Source organism: Rhinoraja longicauda, chromosome 5, assembly GCF_053455715.1.
Source record: "Rhinoraja longicauda isolate Sanriku21f chromosome 5, sRhiLon1.1, whole genome shotgun sequence".
NCBI lineage: Eukaryota > Metazoa > Chordata > Chondrichthyes > Rajiformes > Arhynchobatidae > Rhinoraja > Rhinoraja longicauda.
The window spans coordinates 44,147,400-44,172,702 of record NC_135957.1 but is presented as its reverse complement, the minus strand read 5'-3'; the positions used below and the strand labels follow the sequence as shown (position 1 = coordinate 44,172,702).

At 42.9% G+C, this 25,303-nt stretch overlaps 1 protein-coding gene across 2 annotated transcripts in view; it reads left to right on the top strand.

Moving 5' to 3' along the window:
• The window catches only part of kif3ca (kinesin family member 3Ca), a 113,878-nt gene that overhangs the window by 72,081 nt on the left and 16,494 nt on the right, over window positions 1-25,303 (top strand). The window contains exons 4-6 of one of the 2 annotated variants that reach the window (XM_078399398.1): window positions 16,990-17,091; window positions 18,927-19,061; window positions 23,638-23,756. In XM_078399398.1, the coding sequence (XP_078255524.1) occupies window positions 16,990-17,091; window positions 18,927-19,061; window positions 23,638-23,756 (356 nt within the window). The remainder of the gene's footprint in view (window positions 1-16,989; window positions 17,092-18,926; window positions 19,062-23,637; window positions 23,757-25,303) is intronic. The other variant, XM_078399399.1, reaches the window with a different exon arrangement.

The window sequence follows — 25,303 nt, the reverse complement described above, 5'->3', positions numbered from 1 at the left end:
AATCACTTCTTTGTCTTGAATAGTTGGCAGTAATTTGAGGACTGCAGTGTCTCTATGAATAGCTCAACATTGCTGTCAGTTATGTGGGGACATTTTGACACCTATGTGGATCTAAAATTTTCCTGCAAAATTGAATGCAATTTTAATGCCAGTTACTTCTTGGAGGTGATGAATTAGTAGAGTCAAAGAATCACACAGCATGCAATGAAGCCCTTCAGCCCAACACATCCATGCTGGCAAAGATGCCCCATCTAAGCTAGTCCCATTTGCCTTTGTGTTTGGCCCTTATCCCCTCAAACATTCTATCCATGTACCTGTCCCAATGTCTTTTAAATGTTATTAATGTACCTGCTTCAACTCTTTCCTTTGTCAGCTCATTCCATCTTCCCACCATCCTATGTGTGAAAAAGTTGCCTCTCGGGTTCCTATTAAATCTTTCCATTCTGAACTTAAACCTAGCGTTCTTGATTCTTCACCCTATCTATTACCCTCATTGTCATAGAGTCATAGAGTGATACAGTGTGGAAACAGGCCCTTCAACCCAACTCACACACTGCCCAACAATGTCCCAGCTACACCAGTCCCACTTGCCTGTGCTTGGTCCATATCCCTCCAAACCTGTCCTATCCATGTACCTGTCTAACTGTTTCTTAAATGATGGGATAGTCACAGCCTCAACTCCCTCCTCTGACAGCTTGTTCCTTGCACCCACCACCCTTTGTGTGAAAAAGTTACCCCTCAGATTACTATTAAATCTTTTCCCCTTCACCTTGAACCTATGTCCTCTGGTCCTCGATTCCCCTACTCTGGGCAATTCCCCTACCCGATCTATTCCTCTCAAAATCTTATACACCTCTATAAGATCACCGCTCATGCTCTTGAGCTGCATGGAATAGAGACCCAGCCTGCTTAACCTCTCCCTATAGCTCACACCCTCTAGTCCTGGCAATATCCTCGTAAATCTTTTCTGAACCCTTTCAAGCTTGACAATATCTTTCTTATAGCATGGTGCCCAGAACTGAACCCAATTTTCTAAATACGGTCTCACCAACGTCTTATACAACTGTAACATGACCTCCAAACTTCTGTACTCAATACTCTGACTGATGAAGGCCAAAGTGCCAACAGACTTTTGGCCCACCTTACCTACCTGCGACTCGACCTTCAAGGAACCATGCACCTGCATGGGGTGGAAGTCGTTGTCCAGCAGCGATGTTAGCTTTGCCATCATCCTCCTCTCTCCCACCACCTGCACTGAGTCAAGGGGGCAACCCAGGACAGAGCTGGCCTTCCTGACCAGCTTGTCGAGTCTCTTCCCTTCCGCCACTGAGATGCTGCTGCTCCAGCAGACCACTCCATAGAAAATGTCCGATGCAACTACTGTGTTGTAGAAGGTCCTTCGGAGTGCCCCCTGCACTCCAAAGGACCTGAGTCTCCTTAGCAGATAAAGTCTGCTCTGGGCCTTTCTGTATAGCGCATCGGTGTTTTCAGTCCAGTTTAGATCCAGATCCTGCTGTAGTCATTCACAACTATCTTCACTATCTGCAAAACCACTAACTTTGTATCATCAGCAAACTTGCTAATCTTGCCCTGTATGTTCTCATCTAAATCATTGATGTAGATGACAAACAGTAATAGGCCTAGCACCGAACCCTGAGGCACACCACTAGTCACAGGCATCCAGTCTGAGAAGCAAACATCCACCATTACCCTCTGCTTCCTTCCATGGAGCCAATCTGCTATCCATTCAGCTATCTCTCCTTGGATCCCATGCAATCTAACCTTCCATCGCAGCCTACCATGCAGAACCTTGTTGAATGCTTTACTGAAGTCCATGTACACAACATCTACAGCTCTGCCTTCATCAACCTTTTTGGTCACGTCTTAAAAAAAATCAATCAGATTTGTGAGACACGACCTCCCACGTACAAAACCATGCTGACTATCCCGAAACAGCCCTTGCCCATCCAAATGCCTGTATATCCTATCCCTCAGAATACTCTCCAGTAACTTACCAGCTACAGATGTTAAGCTCACCGGCTTGACAATACATTACAATATCCTTTATTGTCTGTACAAGCACAACGAGATTTTGAGTTCCCAGCATTTTTCCTGCAGCACTTCTTGAAAAGAGGTACAACATTTGCCACCCTCCAGTCTTCCGGCACCTCTCCTGTATTTAAGGACGATTCGTAAATTTCAACCAGGACTCCCGCAATTTCCTCTCTAGTTTCCCACGTTGTCTTCGGATATATCAGATCAGGCCCTGGAGATTTGCCTACCTTCAAACACGACAGTACCTTCAGTACTTCTTCGACAGTAACCCTGACTGCTCTCAAGACACTTCCAGTGACTGCTCCAATTTCCTCTGTCCTACTGTCTTTCTCCTTGGTAAATACAGAGGAGAAATACTCATTTAGGACTTTGCCCATCTCCTGTGGCTCCACACAGAGGTGACTGCTTTGATTCCTGAGAAGCCCCACTCTCTCTCCAGTTACCCTTTTCCCCCTTATGTATTAATAAAATCTTTTGGGATTGTCCTTAATGCAACCCGCCAGAGCTATCTCCTGACCCCTTTTTGCCCTTCTGATTTCCTTTTTTAGTTTACTCCTTAGCTCGTGAAACTCCTCCTGGGATGCACTTGATCCCAGCTGCCTATACCTGTCTCATGCATCCTTCTTGTTTATGACTAACATCTCAATTTCAAAAACATCTCAAAACCAAAAATAATGTCCACAAGAATATAGAGTTCGGAGCCAATTTGGTGGTTGTAGTGTTCAATACCCTGATGGTTGTCAGGAAAAAACTGCTCCTGAACGTTACAGTTTTCAGGCTCCGAGACCTTCTTCCTGATGGCAGGAGTGAAATGAGAGCGTGGCCAGGGTGGTGTGGGTCTCTGATGATGCTGGGTGCCTTTTTGAGGGAGCAACTCCTGTAGATTCCTTCGATGGTGGGGAGGTCAGTACCCCTTATGGACTGGACAATATTCACCACTTTTTGCACGACTGCCACTCATATTTGTAGCAATAAAAATGGTACTTCTTATCATTGGAGCACTTAGCTCACAATATTTCCCCTTACTCCTGCCGTTTTCCTTCTCTCCTAAAACTCTGTGTCATTCGGCAGATTTGTAGTTTCCTTCTGTTGAACACAAGGGTTACCACGAATTGGATGTGGTTTTGCATTTGTTTGGATGAATTTATAAGTTGAAACCACTCAAAATATCCTTATTCTGTCCAAGTGCATTATGTTTTTTAGTATTAAATGCAAAGTGTCAACTCAGCTGAGAAAAGCCTAGCAAACACGAACATCTGATCTGCTGGCTGGGACTTACAGGTTCCAGACCATTCATCATACTCCGATGGCGAATGCAACTCAGAATAAGAAGTATTACTTCACATCATCATTCCAGCACTCTCCTGGCTAGCCTCCCATTTTGTACTTCCCATAAACCTGAGCTCACCCAGATCCGTGCTGCCAGGAGTATAATGGAAATAAATCCTCTTCACCCGTCACCACTGTGCTCATGACCTTCTTATGTGAGGGCCTCCATTTTTAGAATCCCCACTCTGGTTTCCATATTCATCCATGTGGGGATTTGAAAAACTCTTCTGCAAATGGCAATTAATGCTGGGTCACTTAAGGATGGGTCAGCCAAACATGCATTAGACATAAGAGGCAGACAACAAAGAGCAGCACAGCAAAAGAACGGCCTTTCGGCCCACAATGTCTATGCCAAACATGATGCCAAGATAATCACTTATCTATCTTTATATAACCAATATCCCTCCATTCCCTGCATGTCCATATGCCTACCTAAAACTATTTTAACTGCCAATAACTGCCAATTGAGTATAAAGATAGGCTGGATTGGTTGGGTTATTTTCCTTGGAGCATAGGAGGCTGATTGGTGACCTCATAGAAGTTTATAAAATCATGAGGGTCATAGGTAAAGTAAAGGAAAGAACTGCAGATGCTGGTTTAAATTGAAGGTAGACACAAAATGCTGGAGTAATTCAGCGGGTCAGGCAGCATCTCTGGAGAGAAGGAATAGGTTATGTTTTAGGTCGAGACCCTTCTTCAGACTGATGTCAGGGGAGTGGGTGGGACAGAGATAATGTAGTCAGAGTCAGTAAGACTGGTGGGAGAACTGGGAAGGGAGAGGGGATGGAGATAGAGGAAAAGCAAAGGCTATTTGAAATTAGAAAAGTCAACCTTTATACCGCTGGGATGTAAGCTACCCAAGCGAAATATGAGGTGCTGTTCCTCCAATTTGCGCTGGGCCTCACTCTGACAATGGAGGAGGCCCAGGGCAGAAAGGTCAGATTGGGAATGGGAGGGGGAGTTAAGGTACTGAGCAACCGGGAGATCAGGTAGGTTAAGGCGGACTGAGTGGAGGTGTTCAGCGAAATGATCGCCGAGTCTGCTCTTGGTCTCGCCGATGTACAGGAGTTGACACCTGGAACAGCGGATACAGTAGTTGAGTTTGGAGGAGGTGCAAGTGAACCTCTGCCTCACCTGGAAAGACTGTTTGGGTCCTTGGATGGAGTCGAGGGGGGAGGTAAAGGGACAGGTGTTGCATCTCCTGCGGTTGCAGGGGAAGGTTCCTGGGAAGGGGGTGGTTTGGGTGGGAAGGGACAAGTTCACATGGGAGTTGCAGAGGGAACAATCTCTGCGGAAAGCAGAAAGGGGTGGAGATGGGAAGATATGGCTAGTAGTGGGATCACGTTGGAGGCGGTGAGAATGTTGGAGGACTATATGCTGTATGCGACGGCTGTTGGGGTGGAAGGTGAGGACAAGGGGAGCTCTATCCTTGTTATGAATGGGGAGAGGGGGAGCAAGAGCGGAGCTGCGGGATATCGAGGAGACCCTAGTGGGAGCCTCATCTATAATGGAAGCAGCATTCCGGATACTTGAATATTTCTGATGCCTTCAGGGCTTGTTTTTGTTATTTAAACTGAGTCGCTATAGTTGCTAAATTGAAATTCTTGAGGGGTTTTTTAAGTGCAAGGTCTTGCACTCAATTCTTGTAAACGGTCATAAGATTTGATCACATCCTTGAGGATGCATTACTGATCATCCAAACTGGCCTTTGGCAATCTACCAAAAAGAAACAATCAGCCGCATGGTATACCAGGCATGTGAATTTTCTGCGTTTCTGCAGATTCCCGCGTTTCAAAAAATCAATTTTCCACGCTTTTTGCATGATTTCTGCGTTTTTCACTTTGCCAAAATCACATTTACCAATGGAGAAATCGGATCCAAAAAAGAAAGGAAAAAAAACAAATAATAAACTATGTATAGCAGCGTTTCTCAACCGGGGTTCCCCGGAACACTAGGGTTCTGCTAGAGGTCGCTAGGGGTTCCGCGAGAAATAGCCGCTAATCATTGAAATCCGGACAAAATTACGAGAGCCCACTTGAAATCCCCCCGCCCTGGAAGTCTCCCCGCAAATGTGGCACCTAGGCTGGGCAAGGCAGCCAATCTCGACCTCATCGGGACTTCCATGGCCGATCGGTGGGTTGAATTGGCAACCTGCGGCGGGGACTCTGGAACTCCAGCCTGGCTGGAGCCAGCACATCTATCCCCAGAGCCAACCTCCTTGGCCGGTTGTATAAACCAGCAAAGCTCTGGAACCAAGAGTGCCACAAAATCAGTGGTGGAACTGTAGTGAGTAAATATTAAATTTAAGTGCAAGATTATATAACTAAATTAATTAAGAGGGTTAAAATATATAACACAGCAGAAAAGCCAATTACCACCTTTTTGGGCTGATTATCAATTAATGTGCAAATTCACTTCAAGTACTTCAATAGGTACTTCAATAAGCAAGATGACATTATACTCTAAATTACTGCAATTAGTGGTCATCTGTGGGTTTGTTTTCCCCAGGACTAGAACCAAGGTAGAGCAGAAATGCACATCCTTGCTAATCATATGTAAATGTATTTTTAGTAATTTTGTGTGTAGATTTTCAAAAGATTTCCAGTTTTTTTACCCTCGCTGTAAGCCTTGTGCAAGTGTTCGGCTCTTTTCCTCTTTTTTTTTTGACCTCACTCACATGCCTGGTATAAACAACATCCCCATAATGACTGGTGAGATGTTCTGCTGAGGACCTCATTAGATTTATCCTCCATTTCTGAGCTTTGAGGCTTCTGTGCACCTCTGTCATTTCATATCATGAAATAAACACCTCGTATGTTTTCCATAAAGATTACGATATTATAAATTGTGTACAGCACTTCATATATAAACAATATGTTTTAGCAAAGATAGACACGAAATGCTGAGGTAACTCAGCGGGTCAGACACCATCTCTGGAGAAAATGGATGGGTGACGTTTCGGATTGGGACCCGTCTTCAGATAGAAGTCTGTTGGCTGATAAAGGGTCCCGAACTGAAACGTCACCTATTGATTTTCTCCAGAAATTTTGCCTGACCTGCTAAGTTACCCCAGCATTTTGTGTCTATCTTTGGTGTAAACCAGCATCTGCAGTTCCTTGTTATTACAATATGTTTTAGCAACTGTTCCTTTTCCTTCCCATAAAACACCAGATTCATAGAGACATCAGATTGGTCAAACGCTGTGTGCATATCTAATCAGAGTCAGAGTACTAAACATCAGCTTGAGAGCAGATGTACAGTACTTTGGTCAACGTGGGTTGTTTTTAAATGTGCTATACAAATAAAATTGACTTGACTTGACGACTTGACTTGACTTGAGAGAGGTCTTGATAAAATGATACTCCTTGTCATGTTTTTACTGCAGGAAGTGTTTGGATTTATATTCCCACTGATAGTTAACATCTGGTGCTCTTGCAAGATCGTGAGCCAAGAAATTGCACTCTGCCAAAAAAATTATATGAAAGAAAAATGCCTGCTCTTGTCAAAGTAGTCTCTCTATATCTTAACTTTTAGTGGCTAATCAACTAAAATTGGTTTGAAATGAACAAGCTAATGGCAATGCTGAACAGCAAGCAAATAACTTTTGTGCAGATAGAGTGAAATAAGTGATAAAATATTTGCCTTCACTTCAACTTGCTGAATTTCTCAACTGCAAAGCAATTTACTGATAAACCATTGCACATACACACCTGTTTAAGCAGCCCCATTCTTTTTGTTTTAAGTCATTTTTTTCAAATAGGTTGATCTCGCTGCTACATTTGCCAAGAATCATTAGCTAAGAGCAGAATCTTAGCATTCAATTCGCAATCTCATTTCAATTCACAGAAATGAGCATTAAACTGCCAAAATCAGTGGGATTCAATGTTTCAGTTTATTGCACTGATCTTCTATTTCTTGCACTGTTGAATTTCATTGACAGACAGTGTCAAGTTTGCAAAGATATCACAAAAAAATGAAGCATTTATTACATAATGTGCACAACTTGCTCCTTGTGACACACGAACTCAAGCCAATTCATTTATTGTGAAGACTGCAACTTGCTTTATTCCTCACCCATAAATCCAATCCCATTACTCAAATATTAGCTTGATATACAGAATATTGATGATCTATTGTAATACCACATTTGTGTGTCAAGCCTGCACTCACATTCGAGTCAGATTACTGACAACTGGTGGAAGGTAAACTTAGCTTTATTCAAACTCCTAATTGCAAAGACGTCATACCAGCACTCAGACCTTGCAATGTATCTGATGCATCAGGACATGAGATAATCAGTCTTGTTGCTGGCTGTCCTTTGCTCTCTGACTACCACAGTGTTTTGCCCAGCTCTGTTTTTATGTGTACATTTGAACAGGATCAATTGCCTTGTTTGGGATTCTTAGAGATATGTAAAAATAATCTCCTCGTATCAGTTCTCGATTCAGGTTTATTAAGGATCAAACTGCATTTTAGTTTCCTAAATTATGTCCAGGTTAATCAATCAGCACCGAGAGAGCAGGAATCTTGAATCCAGTCAGGGGAAAGTTAATAGATTTGATTTTTTTTGTCTCTGAAACCCAGTTTTGAAAATCATGTTGATTAATGATCGGCGGCTCATTCTTGCCTTGACCGGGCTTTTAATGGGGCCTGAGAGTGCTGTTAGCATTCGCAATGTCTACGGGGACCGGCAGAGTTCTGTGGCTAACACAGGCATGTATCAGACATCCCAACAGAATTCCCTAATGGGATAAGCAGTGCAGACAGAACAAAGGCAGCAACACTCCTTGATTAGTGTAAAAGAAAGTGAGTGTCTTGGTTCATGTTAAAAAAAGAATGCAAACATTCAGCAAATCAATACTCCACCTCGTATTGTTCAATTTCAAGGTGACCGCCCCTTTATTTGCAATCTGATCAAGTAATATTGCATTTAGGAAATATAATGGTACTGCAAGTGTACTCTTGTAATGTACTTGTGGTGTTGAAGGGAAGTGGGTTGGACGGGTGTCTGGAACAGCAGTATGTCAGCTTTATCTTGTTCCAGCTTTCTGCCAAATCAGCTTCCAGACCAGTTATTTTCCCATTAATCTCAAGAGGATTATGTAAAGCTAATGTAGAATCAAGTTCCATCTGAATATCCCAGTAAATATTGGTGATTCAATCCTCTCCCCCATACCGTTATTACTGCCAACGGAAAATAAAGGTGTGGAGACCGATGAGTCTCGATTTCTGATCCCATAACATTGGCCCTATTTTTCAATTACTTAACTCAATGATTGAGAGAGGGGGAAATACCACACCTACAACAGTCAGCCAGAAGGTGAAAGGGAATGGTCCTGATCCCTGGCATCGTCCTCCTTATGTTTTGTGGTCAGGTTGCCTGAACACAGATGTGCATAGAAATATGGCTGCCTGCCCTTCTTGTGACACCAAACAATATACTTTCGAGTTTAGAGATACAACAAGGGAACGGGCCCTTGAGCCCGCACCAACAAGCGATCCCCGTACACTAGCACTATCCTACACACTGGGGACATTTTAGGGAAGCCAATTAACCTACAAACCTGTACGTCTTTGGAGTGTGGGAGGAAACACTCACTCGGAGAAAATCCTCCGAGAAACCCTCACCCGGAGAAAAGCCACGCAGTCACAGGGAGAAGGTACAATCCCCATACAGACATTTTGTTTGAAAATACTAACAATCCACAATATTATTGCATATGTTTGCATTTAATGCACAAAACTGGAATGGTTTGCATCTAACTTCCTCTTTTCAAGCATTTCAGGATTTCTTCAAGTCAAGTCAAGTCAAGTCAAATTTATTTGTCACATACACATACTCGATGTGCAGTGAAATGAAAGTGGCAATGCCTGCGGGTTGTGCACAAAAAGAATTACAGTTACAGCATATAAATAAAGTTAATAAGTTACTATTAGTGTCGACAAAAATTTAGTCTCTGGGGTTATAAAAGTTGACAGTCCTGATGGCCTGTGGGAAGAAGCTCCGTCTCATCCTCTCCGTTTTCACAGCGTGACAGCGGAGGCGTTTGCCTGATCGTAGCATCTGGAACAGTCCGTTACTGGGGTGGCAGGGGTCCCTCATAATCTTGCTTGCTCTGGATCTGCACCTCCTGATGTATAGGTCCTGCAGGGGGACGAGTGTAGTTCCCATGGTGCGTTCTGCCGAACGCACTACTCTCTGCAGGGCCATCCTGTCCTGGGCAGAGCTGTTCCCAAACCAGACTGTAATGTTGCCGGACAGGATGCTCTCTACAGCCCCAGAGTAGAAGCAATGAAGGATCCTCAGCGACACTCTGAATTTCCTCAGTTGTCTAAGGTGGTAAAGGCGCTGCTCAGCCTTACCCAACAGTGCGGCAATGTGCGTTGCCCACATCAGATCCTCTGCGATGCGGACTCCCAAGTATTTGAAACTGCTCACCCTATCCACAATAGACCCATTTATCTCCAGTGGCGTGTACGTCCTTGGATGTTTAGCCCTTCTGAAGTCCACAATCAGCTCCTTTGTTTTAGTGACATTCAAGAGTGACATTCCTCCATGGTACAGGTGATCCATTGGTGTCCCCACTGCTACGACCATGTAATTGCAGTGAAATAAGATTTATTTGCATATGTATGTACCATACATATTTACAACGGAAATGTAAAAATGGAAGAAAATATGACTTCATTTTTGGGTACTGGATTATGTTTTTGTCCTTTTAACTGCTGGCCTGTAATCACATTTCAACTGAAGACAACATGGGAGACACAGGGCATTGCAGATGTTGGTTTACAAAAAAAGACACCGCGCTGGAATAACTCAATGGGTCAAACAGAATCACTGAAGGACGGATGGGAGACAGTTTGGATCAGGATCCTTCTTCAGACTGATTCTAGTCAGGGAAAAGCATGCTGGAAGAGAGGTGGGGCATGGCAAAGCCTGGCAAGTGATAGGTGGATACTAGTGTGGGGGCTCAATTGACAGATGATTGGGCAAAGGTTGGAGATGATAAACCAAAAGGCTGTATGATAAGGAGTACTGACTCACTGAGTCCAGCACAATGGAAGGTCAATTGGTATCCTTTGAAAAAAACAATGTTTGCAGACAATGTTTAAATTATTTCTTATTTGCTTCAAGAGATCCCATTGAAAATGAACACTATACCTCATGCCCCAACCAGAGAGATTACTATATTAAAAGCCAGACATCACAGCACCATTGCATTATGAATTACTGTCAAATTTTTGCACTAGTAGTGGCATGAAAATTATTTGGTTTTGCATCCCTTGGCTCATGAGCTGGCATTGCAGGAGACACTTCCAGCTGAATTAAAAGTCCACACACTGTTCAATTTCAAATCTATTGTCTAACCCTATTTCACTTGAAGACTGCATGCAGCACCACATGCAATCAGATGAATAATAAAACAGTGAAAGATTATTTAACATATTTTGGTTAATATCCTGGGTTCATTTTCATATCTGCCATGAAAAAAACTAGGTCTTAGCTAGAGTTGGCCAGTTGTTATTCAGGTTACAACAGGCTGCATCAGATCCAGCCCAATGGCAGTGCAACAAGCCCACCAGTAATGCAGACCATCTTTAATAATGGGGCAGTGTCTAAGTTTCCACAGACATCTTCTGTAAAGGCTTTTATTAAAATTTTCAGTATTGTTTTATAAACTGCTCATTTATCACCAGTTAGACTGGATTTATTTGGTCAACTAATTCATTATTTACCAAAAACAGCATGCTGAACAAAAACTAATGGCATTTATGTCAGATTGTAATTCCTAAAAAATGCTTTATTATATCAGGGGGAAATATATTTCATTCTCCCTGTTACAAAGCAGAAAGGTCTGACAAATGAGAACAGAATCACATCCAGTATTTGTAACTCTGGGGATGTCATTAGTAAGGCCATCCTATATGCTGTGTTCTATGGAACGTCTGAATTGGCCTGGTTCTTTGTTTCAAACATTACATCATACATATCTTTTAACTAGTAAGTGCAAGGTTAACAGTTGTTGAAGAAGAAATAACATGCAAATAAAATTAAGTCTGTGTAGATGTCTTCCATACACCAAACTTCCTCAATTAGTCCTTGGAACATAGTTTATTTTCCTAGCTTTCGGGTGGGCTTATCAATGGAAACAAAAACACAAAATAGCGGAAAAGTCCACAGGTCAGGCAGCATCTGTGGAAAGAAAAACTGAGTTAGTGTTCGGCTGAGAGGCGATGGGACCCATAAATCAGAGTTTGTTCCTCTCTCCACAGATATTGCCAAACCAGAATTTTTAGTTCTTATTTCAGATATTGAGCATGTGCAATTTCTTTTGCTGAAAAATGGAAATCTTTGTTTTGTGATGGGAAGAAACCATTTAAACTGCAATCTTGGTGAATGAGATGAAAGGAAATTTGCTTCTGCTGCAATTATGAATTAAAGGACTGGACGGAACCATGGTTGAAATTTGGATTCCAGGCCTACAGCACCAATCAGATGGCAGGAATATGGTTAGACACATATCACAATTATGTTTTTGACTGGCGGTAGATTTGCTGCCTTACAGCGTCAGAGACTCGGGTTCGATCCTGACAATGGGTGCTGTCTGTACAGAGTTTGAACATTCTCCCCATGACCGGTTTTCCCCAGGTGCTCAGGTTTACACCCACATTCCAAAGATGCACATATTTGTAGTTTAGACACAAAATGCTGGAGTAACTCAGCGGGAACGGGCAACATCTCTAGATAAAAGGAATGGGTGTCGTTTCAGGTTGGGACCCTTCTTCAGACTGAGAATCAGGGGAGAGGGAAACACAGAGATATGGAAAGGTAAGATGTGAAAAAGAGACCAAAGGGGACAAGATCAAGCTAAATGTGGAATAGATCATTGTTCCCTGAAAGAAGGTGACAACAAAGATAAAATTCACCTCCTCCAACCGCATCTGCTGTATCCGCAGTTCTAGTTGTGGTCTCCTATATATTGGCAGGACCAAGCACAGGCTTGACGATTGTTTTGCTGAACACCTCCGCTCATTCCGCTTAAATCTACATGATCTCCCGGTTGCTAAACACATTAACTCCCCCTCCAATTCCAAAATATTGACCTTTCTGCACTGGGCCTCCTCCACTGTCAGAGTGAGGCCCAATGCAAATTGGAGGAACAGCACCTCATATTTCACTTGGGCAGCTTACAATCCAGCAGTATAAATATTGACCTCCAAGTCACCCTTGGTTTCCCTCTCTCGCCATCCCTCCCCATTCCTAGTTCTCCGCCCAATCTGACTGTCCTCCTGATTAAATGTTATCTCTGTATGCTTCATTGTCAGCTTCCTCAAGCTAACAACGATCTATTCTACATTTTCTTTGAACTTTGTCCCCTTTGATGTCTCTTTTTCACAACTTACCCTTCCATATCTCTGTGTCCCCCTCTCCCCTGACTCTCAGTCTGAAGAAGGGTCTTGACCCGAAGCCTCACACATTCATTCTATCCAGAGATGCTGGCCGTTCCTGCTGAGTTCATATCATATCATATATCTACAGCCGGAAACAGGCCTTTTCGGCCCTCCAAGTCCGTGCCGCCCAGTGATCCCCGTACATTAACACTATCCTACACCCACTAGGGACAATTTTTACATTTACCCAGCCAATTAACCTACATACCTGTACGTCTTTGGAGTGTGGGAGGAAACCGAAGATCTCGGAGAAAACCGGAGTTACTCCAGCATTTTGTGTCTAACCTACAAATCTGTACGTCTTTGGAATGTGGGTGTAAACCTGAGCACCTGGGGAAAACAAGCATCTGCAGTTCCTTCCTGCAAATTTGCAGGTTAATTGGCTTCGGTAAAAAACAGTAAATTGTCCCGAGTGTGTAGGATAGTGCGAGTGTACGGGGATTGTTGGCCGGCATGGTCTCGGTGGGCCAAAGGGCATATTTCCATGCTGTATCTCTAAACTAAACTAAACTAAACATATTTTTCCATGAAAGCTTTGTTTCATGTGTCAGATACATGTGTCAGATTCATGCGTCAGATACATGTACAGGTGTCAGAAGTTATCGGGAGAAGGCAGGAAAATGGGGTTAGGAGGGAGAGATAGATCAGCCACGCTTGAATGGTGGAGTAGACTTGATAGGCCGAATGGACTCATTCTACTCCTATTCCTTATGTCCTCATGTCCTTTGCCAACATTTCATTGTTGCTATCAGTGATGGGCAAAGATGGAGACATATAACTGATCTTAGCACTAATGGAGACCGGAACAGTGTGATGGGGATTCTGGAAGAAGATAGTTGCCAAAGAAGAAATACAAGAAATATATCAAGGGAAAGGGGTTTGTCAGAGAAAAATACTCCTCCTGCAGAGAACATATCATTAAAAAAATTGCAACAAATTTTAAGGTAACGACAATGAACAATGCAAAAATATGTAAAAGTAGAAGTGAAACCCTCATTGCAAATGGAAGTGGCAGTTTCTATAACAGTTACTGAAAAAGATCATGTAGAACTCCAGGTTTCCTTGTTCTGCAGCAAGAAAGTTTTGCTGTAACAGGAATCAATTCATAGATGGTAATATTGAAACCTAGAAGTGAAAGTACAATATCAAACCAATCTGGACGTTTCAAATCATAGGAATTTACACGTGAGTGGTGCGAAGTTTTGAAAGAACCAGTGAATTGCCAAGCGATGGTCTAATTGAGCAACGTATGACTCCTGAAATCTAGAACAATCTGCTGGTTTATGTAATTCACTGCGACGACGGACCAATTTGAAGTTCAGGCCAACATTCGAGGGCAGCATATCTGGGAATTTTTTCATGAAACTGTCCCTGAAACCTTCCCCAGGTTAGGCTGCAGCCGGGTCATGCAAATCTCTTAAATTTGGATGGGCTTGCACAGATCTATGTTTACCCATGTTAAATGGAGGTTGCTGTATGTCCTGACATCTGATTCCCAAGCGCAGGCCCAAGGTCAGGTGACCCACAGTTTGCTCCACTGCTCTTGTTACTTAGAAATATTAATAGATTTCCATAAAATGCTGATCAAACCTGGAGAACCCCGACATAGGCAAAGGGCAGTGAAAAAGGTCAGCGAACTGATGTTGGTGCTGGGAGATCAAAAATCAGGCACCTCGCATTTTATGCAGGGATTACATTGCTGCATTATTCAAAAGCGCCTCAATTAAACTTCAGGCATAAATTTGATCACATTTTTTCAAAAATTCAACGCGGTAATTAGCTTTGGGTATAATTTAAACAAATGCGTTATTTCAAAAACACATAAATCAAATACACATAAAACATGAGGTGCTTGTAATCTTTACAGTCGGGACCTGATGGAATTTGATTGATTGGTTGATGGGCGCGTGCAAAGCGAGAGCCGACTGGGATGGGTGAGGATGACACTGGGAGGGCCAGACACACTACCAGTTGACCACTCTCTTGCACGCAGAGAATTCCTAATATATTTACAATTGCCTTTTCATCTAAGCCCTGAATTGCTGTTTTTTATTCTATGTTTGTGGCCCTAAAGTTCTCAACATTCTAGATCTGGGAATTTAAACAATTATTTCACAGTAAATGAAATGCCCACCGCAGGAAGTAGTGTTAGGGCAGCACGGTGGCACAGAGGTAGAATTGCTGCCTCACAGCATGAGAGACCCGGGTTCGATCCTGACTGCGGGTGCTGTCTGTATGGAGTTTGTACATTCTCTCTGTGACCACTTGAGTTTCTTCCCATAATCCAAAAACATACAGGTTTGTAGGTTAATTGACTATGGTAATAAATTTATAAATTGTCCCTAGTGTGTAGGATAGTGCTAGTGTACGGGGTGATCGCTGGTCGGTGCGGACTCAGTGGGCTGAAGGACCTGTTTCTGCACTGTATCTCTAAAATTTAAAGCAGTCTCGAGGGTGAGCTATCGAACAAAGGCTTTGCTTGGATGTTCAGGTGACTGTGTAAGAACCCACAAGGGCTGACTCAAAATTCAGAATGTCGTGAGAACATACCACCCATAATTAAAATCACAGAAAATCAGTTAATTCTATTTCTGTGTGACACTTTACTCTGTCCATATTATCAGTTGGGTTTGTCAATGCACTAACAGTACTCAGATGACAGACCTCATCATGAAAGGATTTATTTGAGGTGAAGTGCTTTGTGATCCTCAGTCTTGTTACATGAAAAAGCAAGTCCCAAGACAGAATCACAAAGCACTTTGTGTAAAAGCCTCAGTGATAACCCATTGAATTTCAGACGACCTGTATTCCAAGTGAATGTCCTTGAGTTAACCTTTGTATGGTGAGGTTAGTGATAAAGTGGCCACAGTTGATGATGTTGAATCTAATGGATTTACCAGTGGAGCTAGTGACATGCCCCTTTCTACGAGACAGCCCAGACCGGGGATCATACTCAGTACCACATGCAGTGACATTCTCTCTAAAAGGAAGTTCAACAAAGTAGAAGTGTGTGGAAACATTTCAAATTACCTCTGTTAATTTGAAGTTGTCAGTATACTTGTTTTACAAGCATTGCAAGGGATCTAACTTCCACCACAAAATGACAACATTGCAGCTGGCTTAGTCTTAGAGACTTAGAGTTAGATATAGCTCAGGTCTAACGGAATCAAGGGATATGGGGAGAAAGCAGGAACGGGGTACTGATTTAAGATGATCAGCCATGATCATATTGAATGGTGGTGCTGGCTCAAAGGGTTGATGGGCCTACTCCTGCACCTATTTTCTATGTTTCTATGTCTCATACGTCAATTTCCACCCAACCCTACACCACCTCCTTCCCCCATCAACTCCAAACAAGGATTAAAATGTAACTACACTGGAAGATCTATTTAGCATCTATAGCTCACCTGTGCAATGGCTTCAATCTCAGAATATCCTTCAGTACACAAGTAGCCAACCAGCACATTTCACCCAAAGGATGATGAAACAATTTCAGTGTGATCGTGGTTCAAGGAACTGCAGATGCTGGTTAATACACAGAAGGACACAAAATGCTGGAGTAACTCAGTAGGTCAGGCAGCATCTCTGGAGAACACGGATAGGTGACGTTTTGGGTCGAGGCCCTTCTCCAGTCTGTCACCAATCCACGTTCTCCTGAGAGTCTGCCTGACCTGCTGAGTTACTCTAGCACTTTGTGTTTTTCAGTGTGATCATTAGTGTTGCATGCTGGCAAAGGGATCATTGGGCACCATTTTTATTGTATTGACGGGGTTTTAGATTGATGCAACTTCAGTATTTGGCCGTGCCAAATTACATCACTGCCAATTAGTGAGTGTATGTGTTTTTTTTACTTCTTTATGAGCTCATTTCTGTTGCTATAAGGGGCATTGGCCAACCTCTAATCTCCCTCCCTTGGGCAACACCACAAGCCATGCTTTAGAGCAGTTTTCTGTTCTCACTCTTATAGTGCCACTGTGGATTTGAAAGATTGCTCACATCATGTTATTAATTCCATGAATTTCTTCCTCCTTTCATGTTTTCTAAATACGTGTCACTACTCTGAAATCGGAACTCCCAAAGACTAACTTCCAAAGACTTGGGCAGGGTTTGTGAAAATGTGTTGTGAATGGATTATTTTGTCTGTTGCAGGCAATGGAAAGCAAGCTGCTTGTTGGAGGCAAGAATATCATGGACCACACCAATGAACAACAAAAGATGCTGGAGCAGAAGAGGCAAGAGATTGCAGAGCAGGTGAATGCCTCTGCCATCTATGATAGTTTGGCAAGATGAAGCCATCAGAAGTAATAAAGGAATGTCTAATCCAAGGAAAGCAGATGAAAGGGTACAAGAAGTGCTAATGAGCAAAACCACACATTTAATTTTGTGAAAATGAACAAGGTTTCTCCGAGTTTTAATACAGGGAGTTCTGCTAAAACGTGCACTTGCATTCCTAAGAAACCTCGTGTTAGGGAAAATCACATTAGAAATGCAATTGGGTCGATGTAGGAAAGGGATTGAGGCACTTGAGAGTTTCAGACTCACAATAAGTTACTTTACCTGGTCGAATTTTCAAAAGTAAGGTATTTTCAATAGCAGCTAGACTGAGGTGGACCCATTGGGTCCAAGTCTCTACTGTGGGCCTCTCCTGGGGCAATCCTCCTCCAACTGACGATCCTGCGGGCCCGGCAACCCTCTCCAACTGACGAAGCCCGTTGCCAGGCGGGGAGTGTCCCCCGGGGCCGTGGACGGGCGAGGGGGGACAGGGAAGGGGGGAGGGTGTCACTCATCTCGGCCCAGTGCCGCCAGCGTTGCAGCCAGAGCGAACCGTGGACCCAAAGCCTCTCCTGCATTGGTCTCGCACCCTCCCCTCCCCATTCCCTCTCCCCTCCCCTCCCCCCCACTCACCCCCCACCCCTCCCCTCCCCCCCCCACTCCCCTCCCCCACCCCCACTACCCCATCCCCCTCCCAAACCCACTCCCCTCCCACCCCCACTGCTCCCCCTCCCCTAACCCCACACACACCCACCCCATCTCGTTCGGACCCGTTGGGTTCTGCGCACGTGCGGATCCAGCGGCCATCTCACGTAAGTATCAGATCAACGGGCCCCAACCACGCAAGCACGGACCGGTTGGCGACACGTATTAGATGAACGGGACCCAACTGCGCAGAATGAGTTAACACTAACCGCATGTCAATATGAATGACAAAATCTGTACAGTGGCAGTCCTGTAACACTGGATTTTTGGCCTCAGGCTGAAGGCAGGATTAAGTTTAACTGACATTATACAACTCACTCTCACGATTCAGATGGACAATGGCTAATTGGATGAGAGGCAACAGGATAGAAACATAGAAACATAGAAAATAGGTGCAGGAGTAGGCCATTCGGCCCTTCGAGCCTGCACCGCCATTCAATATGATCATGGCTGATCATTCAGCTCAGTAGCCTGTACCTGCCTTCTCTCCATACCCCCTGATCCCTTTAGCAAAAAGGGCCACATCTAACTCCCTCTTAAATATAGCCAATGAACTGGCCTCAACTACCTTCTGTGGCAGAGAATTCCACAGACTCACCACTCTCTGTGTGAAGAAATGTTTTCTCATCTCGGTCCTAAAAGACTTCCCCCTTATCCTTAAGCTGTGACCCCTGGTTCTGGACTCCCCCAACATCGGGAACAATTTTCCCGCATCTAGCCTCTCCAACCCCTTAAGAATTTTATATGTTTCTATAAGATCCCCCCTCAGTCTTCTAAATTCCAGCGAGTATAAGCCCAGTCTATCTAGTCTTTCCTCATATGTAAGTCCCGGATGAACAAGTCCACAGTTCTGTATGCCTTAGTTAATACTTTGATTAATATGCCCCTTTTCATATATAACAACTTACTTGAGCATTGAGTTGGGGACAAAAGATTTTTGAAGCAACCATTCCCACTGATAGTTCAAAGCAAACCTGAGAAAGACTTGACGGAAAAACACTTTGGATTTTTTTTTGCAAAACTTCATGACTGCGAAAATCTCAATGAATTACGACTGTTTAGGCGGGAAAGCATAATATTTGATGGTTATTTTTACCTTTTTTAAACAGAAACGGAGAGAACGAGAAATGCAACAGCAGGTGCTGCTACAGGATGAGGAGACGGTGGAACTGAGGGAAACCTACACTTCACTTCAGCAAGAGGTTGAGATGAAAACAAAAAAGCTGAAAAAGGTGAGAAAAAAAGTAAGAACCAACTTAATACTCTACCTTTTACACTCACCTTTTTAAAAATGAAACACTATTGTTTCTTTTGGTAACATAGAAGCCATTACAGTTTTGCTGAAAATGACCATAAAACCCAAAATATTTTTAAAAACTCAACCTCCATCTAACAGATGGGGAATGTACGCAAAATCAATTGGTAACATTCATTAGTATTGGGCACAAATCAAGCTGAATTGCAAAGGCAGACTCTTATGAGGAAGGCACATCAAGATATTGTCAATGGAAGTTGACTTGGAGCATGTATTCTTTGTAATATGTTCTGCTTCAAGTTCAGTATTTTAATTAGCATTGAGAGTCTGTGTGCACAGATGTGGAAAACAAATTGTTAGGAAAGCTCAACTGAGCAGGGGCTACCCAGGATAGAGCGAAATCTGAAGGTTGGGATGAATAATTGAAAAGATAACTTGATAAGTAATTTCAAACTATTGTTCTGCTTTTTCCTTAGGAAACAAACAGAGGAAAATGATCATGAAAGGCATTTGGAAAATGTTTATTGTGCTTGATTTTCCTGTTTTCTTTGGAAACTAGTATGATGTTCGGATATACTATTGCTTCAAAGTCAACTCCACAGGCACTACTCCCTCCACAATTCTGTGGTCCACTCATCCTATCCCACCCAACCCACCCCCTCCTCAGGTATTTTCCCCTGCAACCGCAGGAGATGTAACACCTCTTTCCTCACCTCTGCCCAGCAATCCTTCCTGATGAGACAGAGGTAAACATGCATCGCTTCAAACTTCATCTACTGCATTTAGACCTCCCCCCCCCCCCCACCCAAGTCACCCTTCTCTTTTCCACTTCTTCATACACTCAACTCACATCCCCAAATCTCCTTATCCCCAATCCCCGTCCCCTTCCACCTTTACTCCACCCTCTGTTTTTACATCCCACAGCCATCAGGATATTAAACATTGCAACCTCAAATAAGCTATGAACTATAATAGACTATTATTATTATTATTATTGCACTACATTTGTTTGGTTTTTGATAATGTGTGTATGTATATACAGTGCCCTCCATAATGTTTGGGACAAAGACCCATCATTTATTTATTTGCCTCTGTACTCCACAGTTTGAGATTAGTAATAGAAAAAAATCACATGTGGTTAAAGAGCACATTGTCAGATTTTAATAAAGGTCATTTTTATACATTTTGGTTTCACCATGTAGAAATTACAGCAGTGTTTATACATAGTCCCCCCCCCCCATTTCAGGGCACCATAATGTTTGGGACACAGCAATGTCATGTAATTGAAAGTAGTCATGTTTAGTATTTTGTTGCATATCCGTTGCATGCAATGACTGCTTGAAGTCTGCCATTCATGGACATCACCAGTTGCTGGGTGTCTTCTCTGGTGATGCTCTGCCAGTCCTGTATTGCAGCCATCTTTAGCTTATACTTGTTTTGGGGGGTAGTCCCCTTCAGTTTTCTCCAGCATATAAAAGGCATGCTCAATTGGGTTCAGATCGGGTGATTGACTTGGCCACTTAAGAATTGACCATTTTTTAGCTTTGAAAAACTCCTTAGTTGCTTTAGCAGTATGTTTGGGATCATTGTCTTGCTGTAGAATGAACCTCCAGCCAATGAGTTTTGAGGCATTTGTTTGAACTTGAGCAGATAGGATGGGTCTACACACTTCAGAATTAATTATGCTACTACCATCAGCATTTGCATCATCAATGAAGATAAGTGAGCCAGTACCTTCAGCAGCCATACATGCCCAGGCCATAACACCCCCACCACCGTGTTTCACAGATAAGGTGGTATGCATTGGATCTTGGGCAGTTCCTTCTCTCCTCCATACTTTGCTCTTGCCATCACTCTGATATGTTAATCTTCGTCTCATCTGTCCACAAGACCTTTTTCCAGAACTGTGGTTGCTCTTTTAAGTACTTGGCAAACTGTGACTGGCCATCCTGTTTTTCCGGCTAACCAGTGGTTTGCTTCTTCCAGTGTAGCCTCTGTATCTCTGTTCATGAAGTCTTCTGCGGACAGTGGTCATTAACAAATCCACACGTGACTCCTGAAGAGTGTTTCTGATCTGTCGGACAGGCGTTTGGGTTTTTTTTCTTTATTGTAGAGAGAATTCTTCTGTCATCAGCTGTGGAGGTCTTCCTTGGCCTGCCAGTCCCTTTGTGATTAGTAAGCTCACCAGTGCTCTCTTTCTTCTTAATGATGTTCCAAACAGTTGATTTTAGTAAGCCTAAAGTTTGGCTGATGTCTCTAACAGTTTTATTCTTGTTTCTCAATCTCATATCTTTGACTTTCATTGGTACAACTTTGGTCCTCATGTTGATAAATAGCAATAAAAGTTTCCAACGGTGATGGAAAGACAGGAGGAAAGACTCGGTGCTGAGAGCTCTCTTATACCTGCATTAACGAGGCAATTAAACACACCTGAGCAATTACAAACGCCTGTGAAGCCATGTGCCCCAAACATTATGGTGCCCTGAAATGGGAAGAATATGTATAAACACAGCTGTAATTTCTACATGGTGAAACCAAAATGTATAAAAATACCCTTTATCTGACAATGTGCACTTTAACCACTCTCAAATTGTGGAGTACAGAGGCAAATAAATAAATGATGTCCAAAACATTATGGAGGGCACTATATATATATATATATATATATATATATGTGTGTGTGTGTGTGTGTATATTTGTGAGTATGTGTATGCATACACACTGAACTTTTTTTTCTCTTTCGTTTATCATATTGTTTACAGTGTACTATGTTTACATATTCTGATGTGCTGCAGCAAGTAAGAATTTCATTGTTCTATCTCGGATATATGACAATAAAACACACTTGACTCTTGACATTTCACTTTTCCTCTCTCCTTATTTAACACCTTTTTGACTCCTTTTCGTCTCTAGCCATTGCCGGTTACTCATCTTATTGCCACCCCTCTGTAATCAAACTCCCCTTACCTATATCAACCTTTCACTTGCCAGGCTTTGTCCTGCTCCCACCTCTCTTTTCCAGCTTTCTCCCCCCACTACAATCAACCTGAAGAGAACTGACCCAAAACGTTGCCTCTCTATTTCCTCGTCAGATGCTGCCTGACCTGCTGATTGCAGCATCTTTAGTTCCTTTTGAATCCATTTTGTTCGAACTGCTTTTGGCAGTTATATGATTAATGCGATGTGTTTGTCATCCACTATCTACTTGATTGTCATTCATCATCTGTTCAGCAGGTGCTCCATGATATAGGTAATGATGTAGAACAATCCTCATCATATTTTAACAATGTTCAGAAGCGACCTTGTTTCATCAGACAGTGCATCGTCAGATATTTCTTCAGAGAACAGATGTACTGAGAAATATCCCAACATCTTGAAATCATCTCACCAAATTTTTATTGGTGTAGGAAGGAACTGCAGATGCTGTTTTAAATCAAAGATCGACACAAAATGCTGGAGTAACTCAGCAGGACAGGCAGCATCTGAAGAAGGGTCTCGACCCGAAACGTCACCCATTCCTTCTCTCCAGAGATGCTGCCTGTCCCACTAAATTACTCCAGCTTTTTGTGTCTAAATTTCTATTTGCAGTACTTTTGCCAGCAACTGTTAAAAGGAAAAAAAAACCCATAAAAATACATCAACATCTTGTCACACACAATCGAGACATTCCTCCTCAATTGCTGATTATGGTGTTTCTTGCTGCGGTGGCTAACTGGCTTACAAAGGAACAGATGCTCCTCATCTCAGTAATTCATCTGATTGATCACACTGCAAGTGTCAGTCTGTTGCAAACATGTGAGCAGTTAACACGTGGGATAATCTCTCCCGATCATCTGGGTCTGTGTACAAGGCGATTTTCAGTTTTACAAATGAATGCATCGGATCCTATATCATTCAGAGTAGATCTATGAAGGACAGGGTGGCACAATGGCGCAGCGGTTGAGTTGCTGCCTTACAGTGCCAGAGACCTGGGTTCGATCCTGACCACAGGTGCTCTCTGTGCAGAGTTTGCACGTTCTCCCTGTGACTGCATGGGTTTTCCACAGGTGCTCTGGTTTCCTCCCACATTCCAAAGATGTGCAGGTTAATTGGCTTTTGTAAATTCTCCCTTGTGTGTCGGATACGAAAGTGGGATAACATGGAACTAGTATGAACGGGTGATTGTTGGTTTGCGTGGACCCTGTGGGCCGAAGGGCCTGTTTCAATGCTGTATCTCTAAATTAAAGAAACTAAACAAAGACAGCGTGTTCCTCTATAATTCAGGGTATACCCATGGTGACAGTGTAAGAATATTTAATTAATACTATAAATTTGGTGACAGTTAAATGGTACATGTAACACAAAATATATTGAACTTTATTATTAAAAGCAATGTGTTTTACAAAGTAAAATGGTTAAACGAAATGTTTTAAATTGCATTACACAAGAACACAAGAACACGTTCTACAGTTGCAGCCACAATCGTTTGGTTTTGAAGACGTGGACAAAAGGTTGTGTGAGTTTTTAATACTGATGAAAATGATTCCCATCTCTCCCGTCTTCTGTTCCTCTTTATCCCACTGCAGCTCTTTGCAAAGGTGGAGGCTGTGAAGGCTGAGATCCAGGACCTACAGGATGAACATGTGAAGGAGCGACAGAACTTGGAGCATGTGCAGAATGAACTGACGCGGGAGCTCAAACTCAAGTAAGTTCAGGACATTTGGAAACAATGACAGAACAACCGCTCCACATTAAAGCAGCATTGTGGGTCATATAAAGAGCTCTGAATTCCATGCACAGACTTGTCCAGTTTCTCTGTAGAACTGGGGAAACCTAACATTGCCGAATGCTGAATCTAACATTGTTGGTTATAGTTTAACTTTCTGTTGTGCCTGTGAAACTGCTGCGAGTAAGGTTTTCATTGCACCTGAACCTCACCGTACCTGTGCATACGACAATAAACTCGACTTGACCTGATGTGTTGCATGTTCTCAGCAGGGTAGCACAGCAGGTGTAATCACAGCAGACAGCTCTAAAAGGGACTCACAGCAACAACAGTGGAGCATTGTAACTGAATGAATAGATGAACAATTATGGGAGGAAGGGGTAGAAGTGTGCTCCCAGGTGCTCTGTTGGGCCTGGAGAGGCCCGTGAAGAGATTGCCAACATGAGACATTATCTTTGTGCACAGCGCTATGGTCACAGTCCAGTTGATACCCTGTGCATCCTGGAGTAAAGTTAGCAGAAAGCTCTTTACAAATAGGAGCACAGTCTCATGAATGTTTGATGTTTGCAACAGCCAGGCGTGCAGGCACATGTATGTGCCCAGCCTGCCCCATTCCTTAGCTGAAGGAAAACTAAATGAGGTCCTTGTGGATTTTGGCTGATGTCTACGATGAAACATCAATTTAACATCCAAATGAATCTGCTTCCCCTCCCCAATCTTGACCCTGGTGCACACTCTTTCTCCCATGATCCTACCCTCTTTTCCCCTTTCCCCCTCCCCATCCCCTTCCATCTCTCTCCCTCCCTCTGGCTTTACATTTCATGTCCAGTCCTCAACTGGAATATCGCCACTCCACGTTCTCCAGAGATGCTGCCTGATCCGCTGAGTTACTCCAACAATTTGTATCTTAATTGCGAGAATAGATCATTTTCATGGCCCTTTTATTGCAAGGCAAATTTTGGAAGACAGGAAGCTGTCTGAGAGAAAATATTCTTTTGACATATGGCCTGAATAAAATAATGGGGACACAATAATGGCTGGAACGGGCTTAGCAAGAGTTAGATGGTCCTGTGGGGACATTGGTTCTGTCCAAATGGATGAATGAGCAAACTGGTAAGTATTTAGTTTGTGTTCTGGAAACTGCATGTTTGTTCCCCACCTCCTGATTGATGACTTCTTCCTTTTCCCCATACAAACAAAACTAGCTTTTTGTCCCCAACTCCTGAATGTTGCACCCCACAGTGTATTATATGTCTTTCTTTTCTTTTAGCTCAAGGATCTTCTCATTCTACTTGTCCCAACTAATTTTCAATCTTTGTCTGTAGCATCATAATTCAAATGCCTCGAGTCTTCTTCTTCTCCACCTTCTTCTTCTTCTTCTTCAGGATTCAAGGTCCAGTTATCACCTCTCTATCTTGCGCTTGAGCACCTAAAACACTTGTGCATTCTACTTCTTGCCACTTGCTTCATTTTATAACTGCACAAAAACACTCCTGCTACTAAATGTCTTTTTTTACAGTTACTGG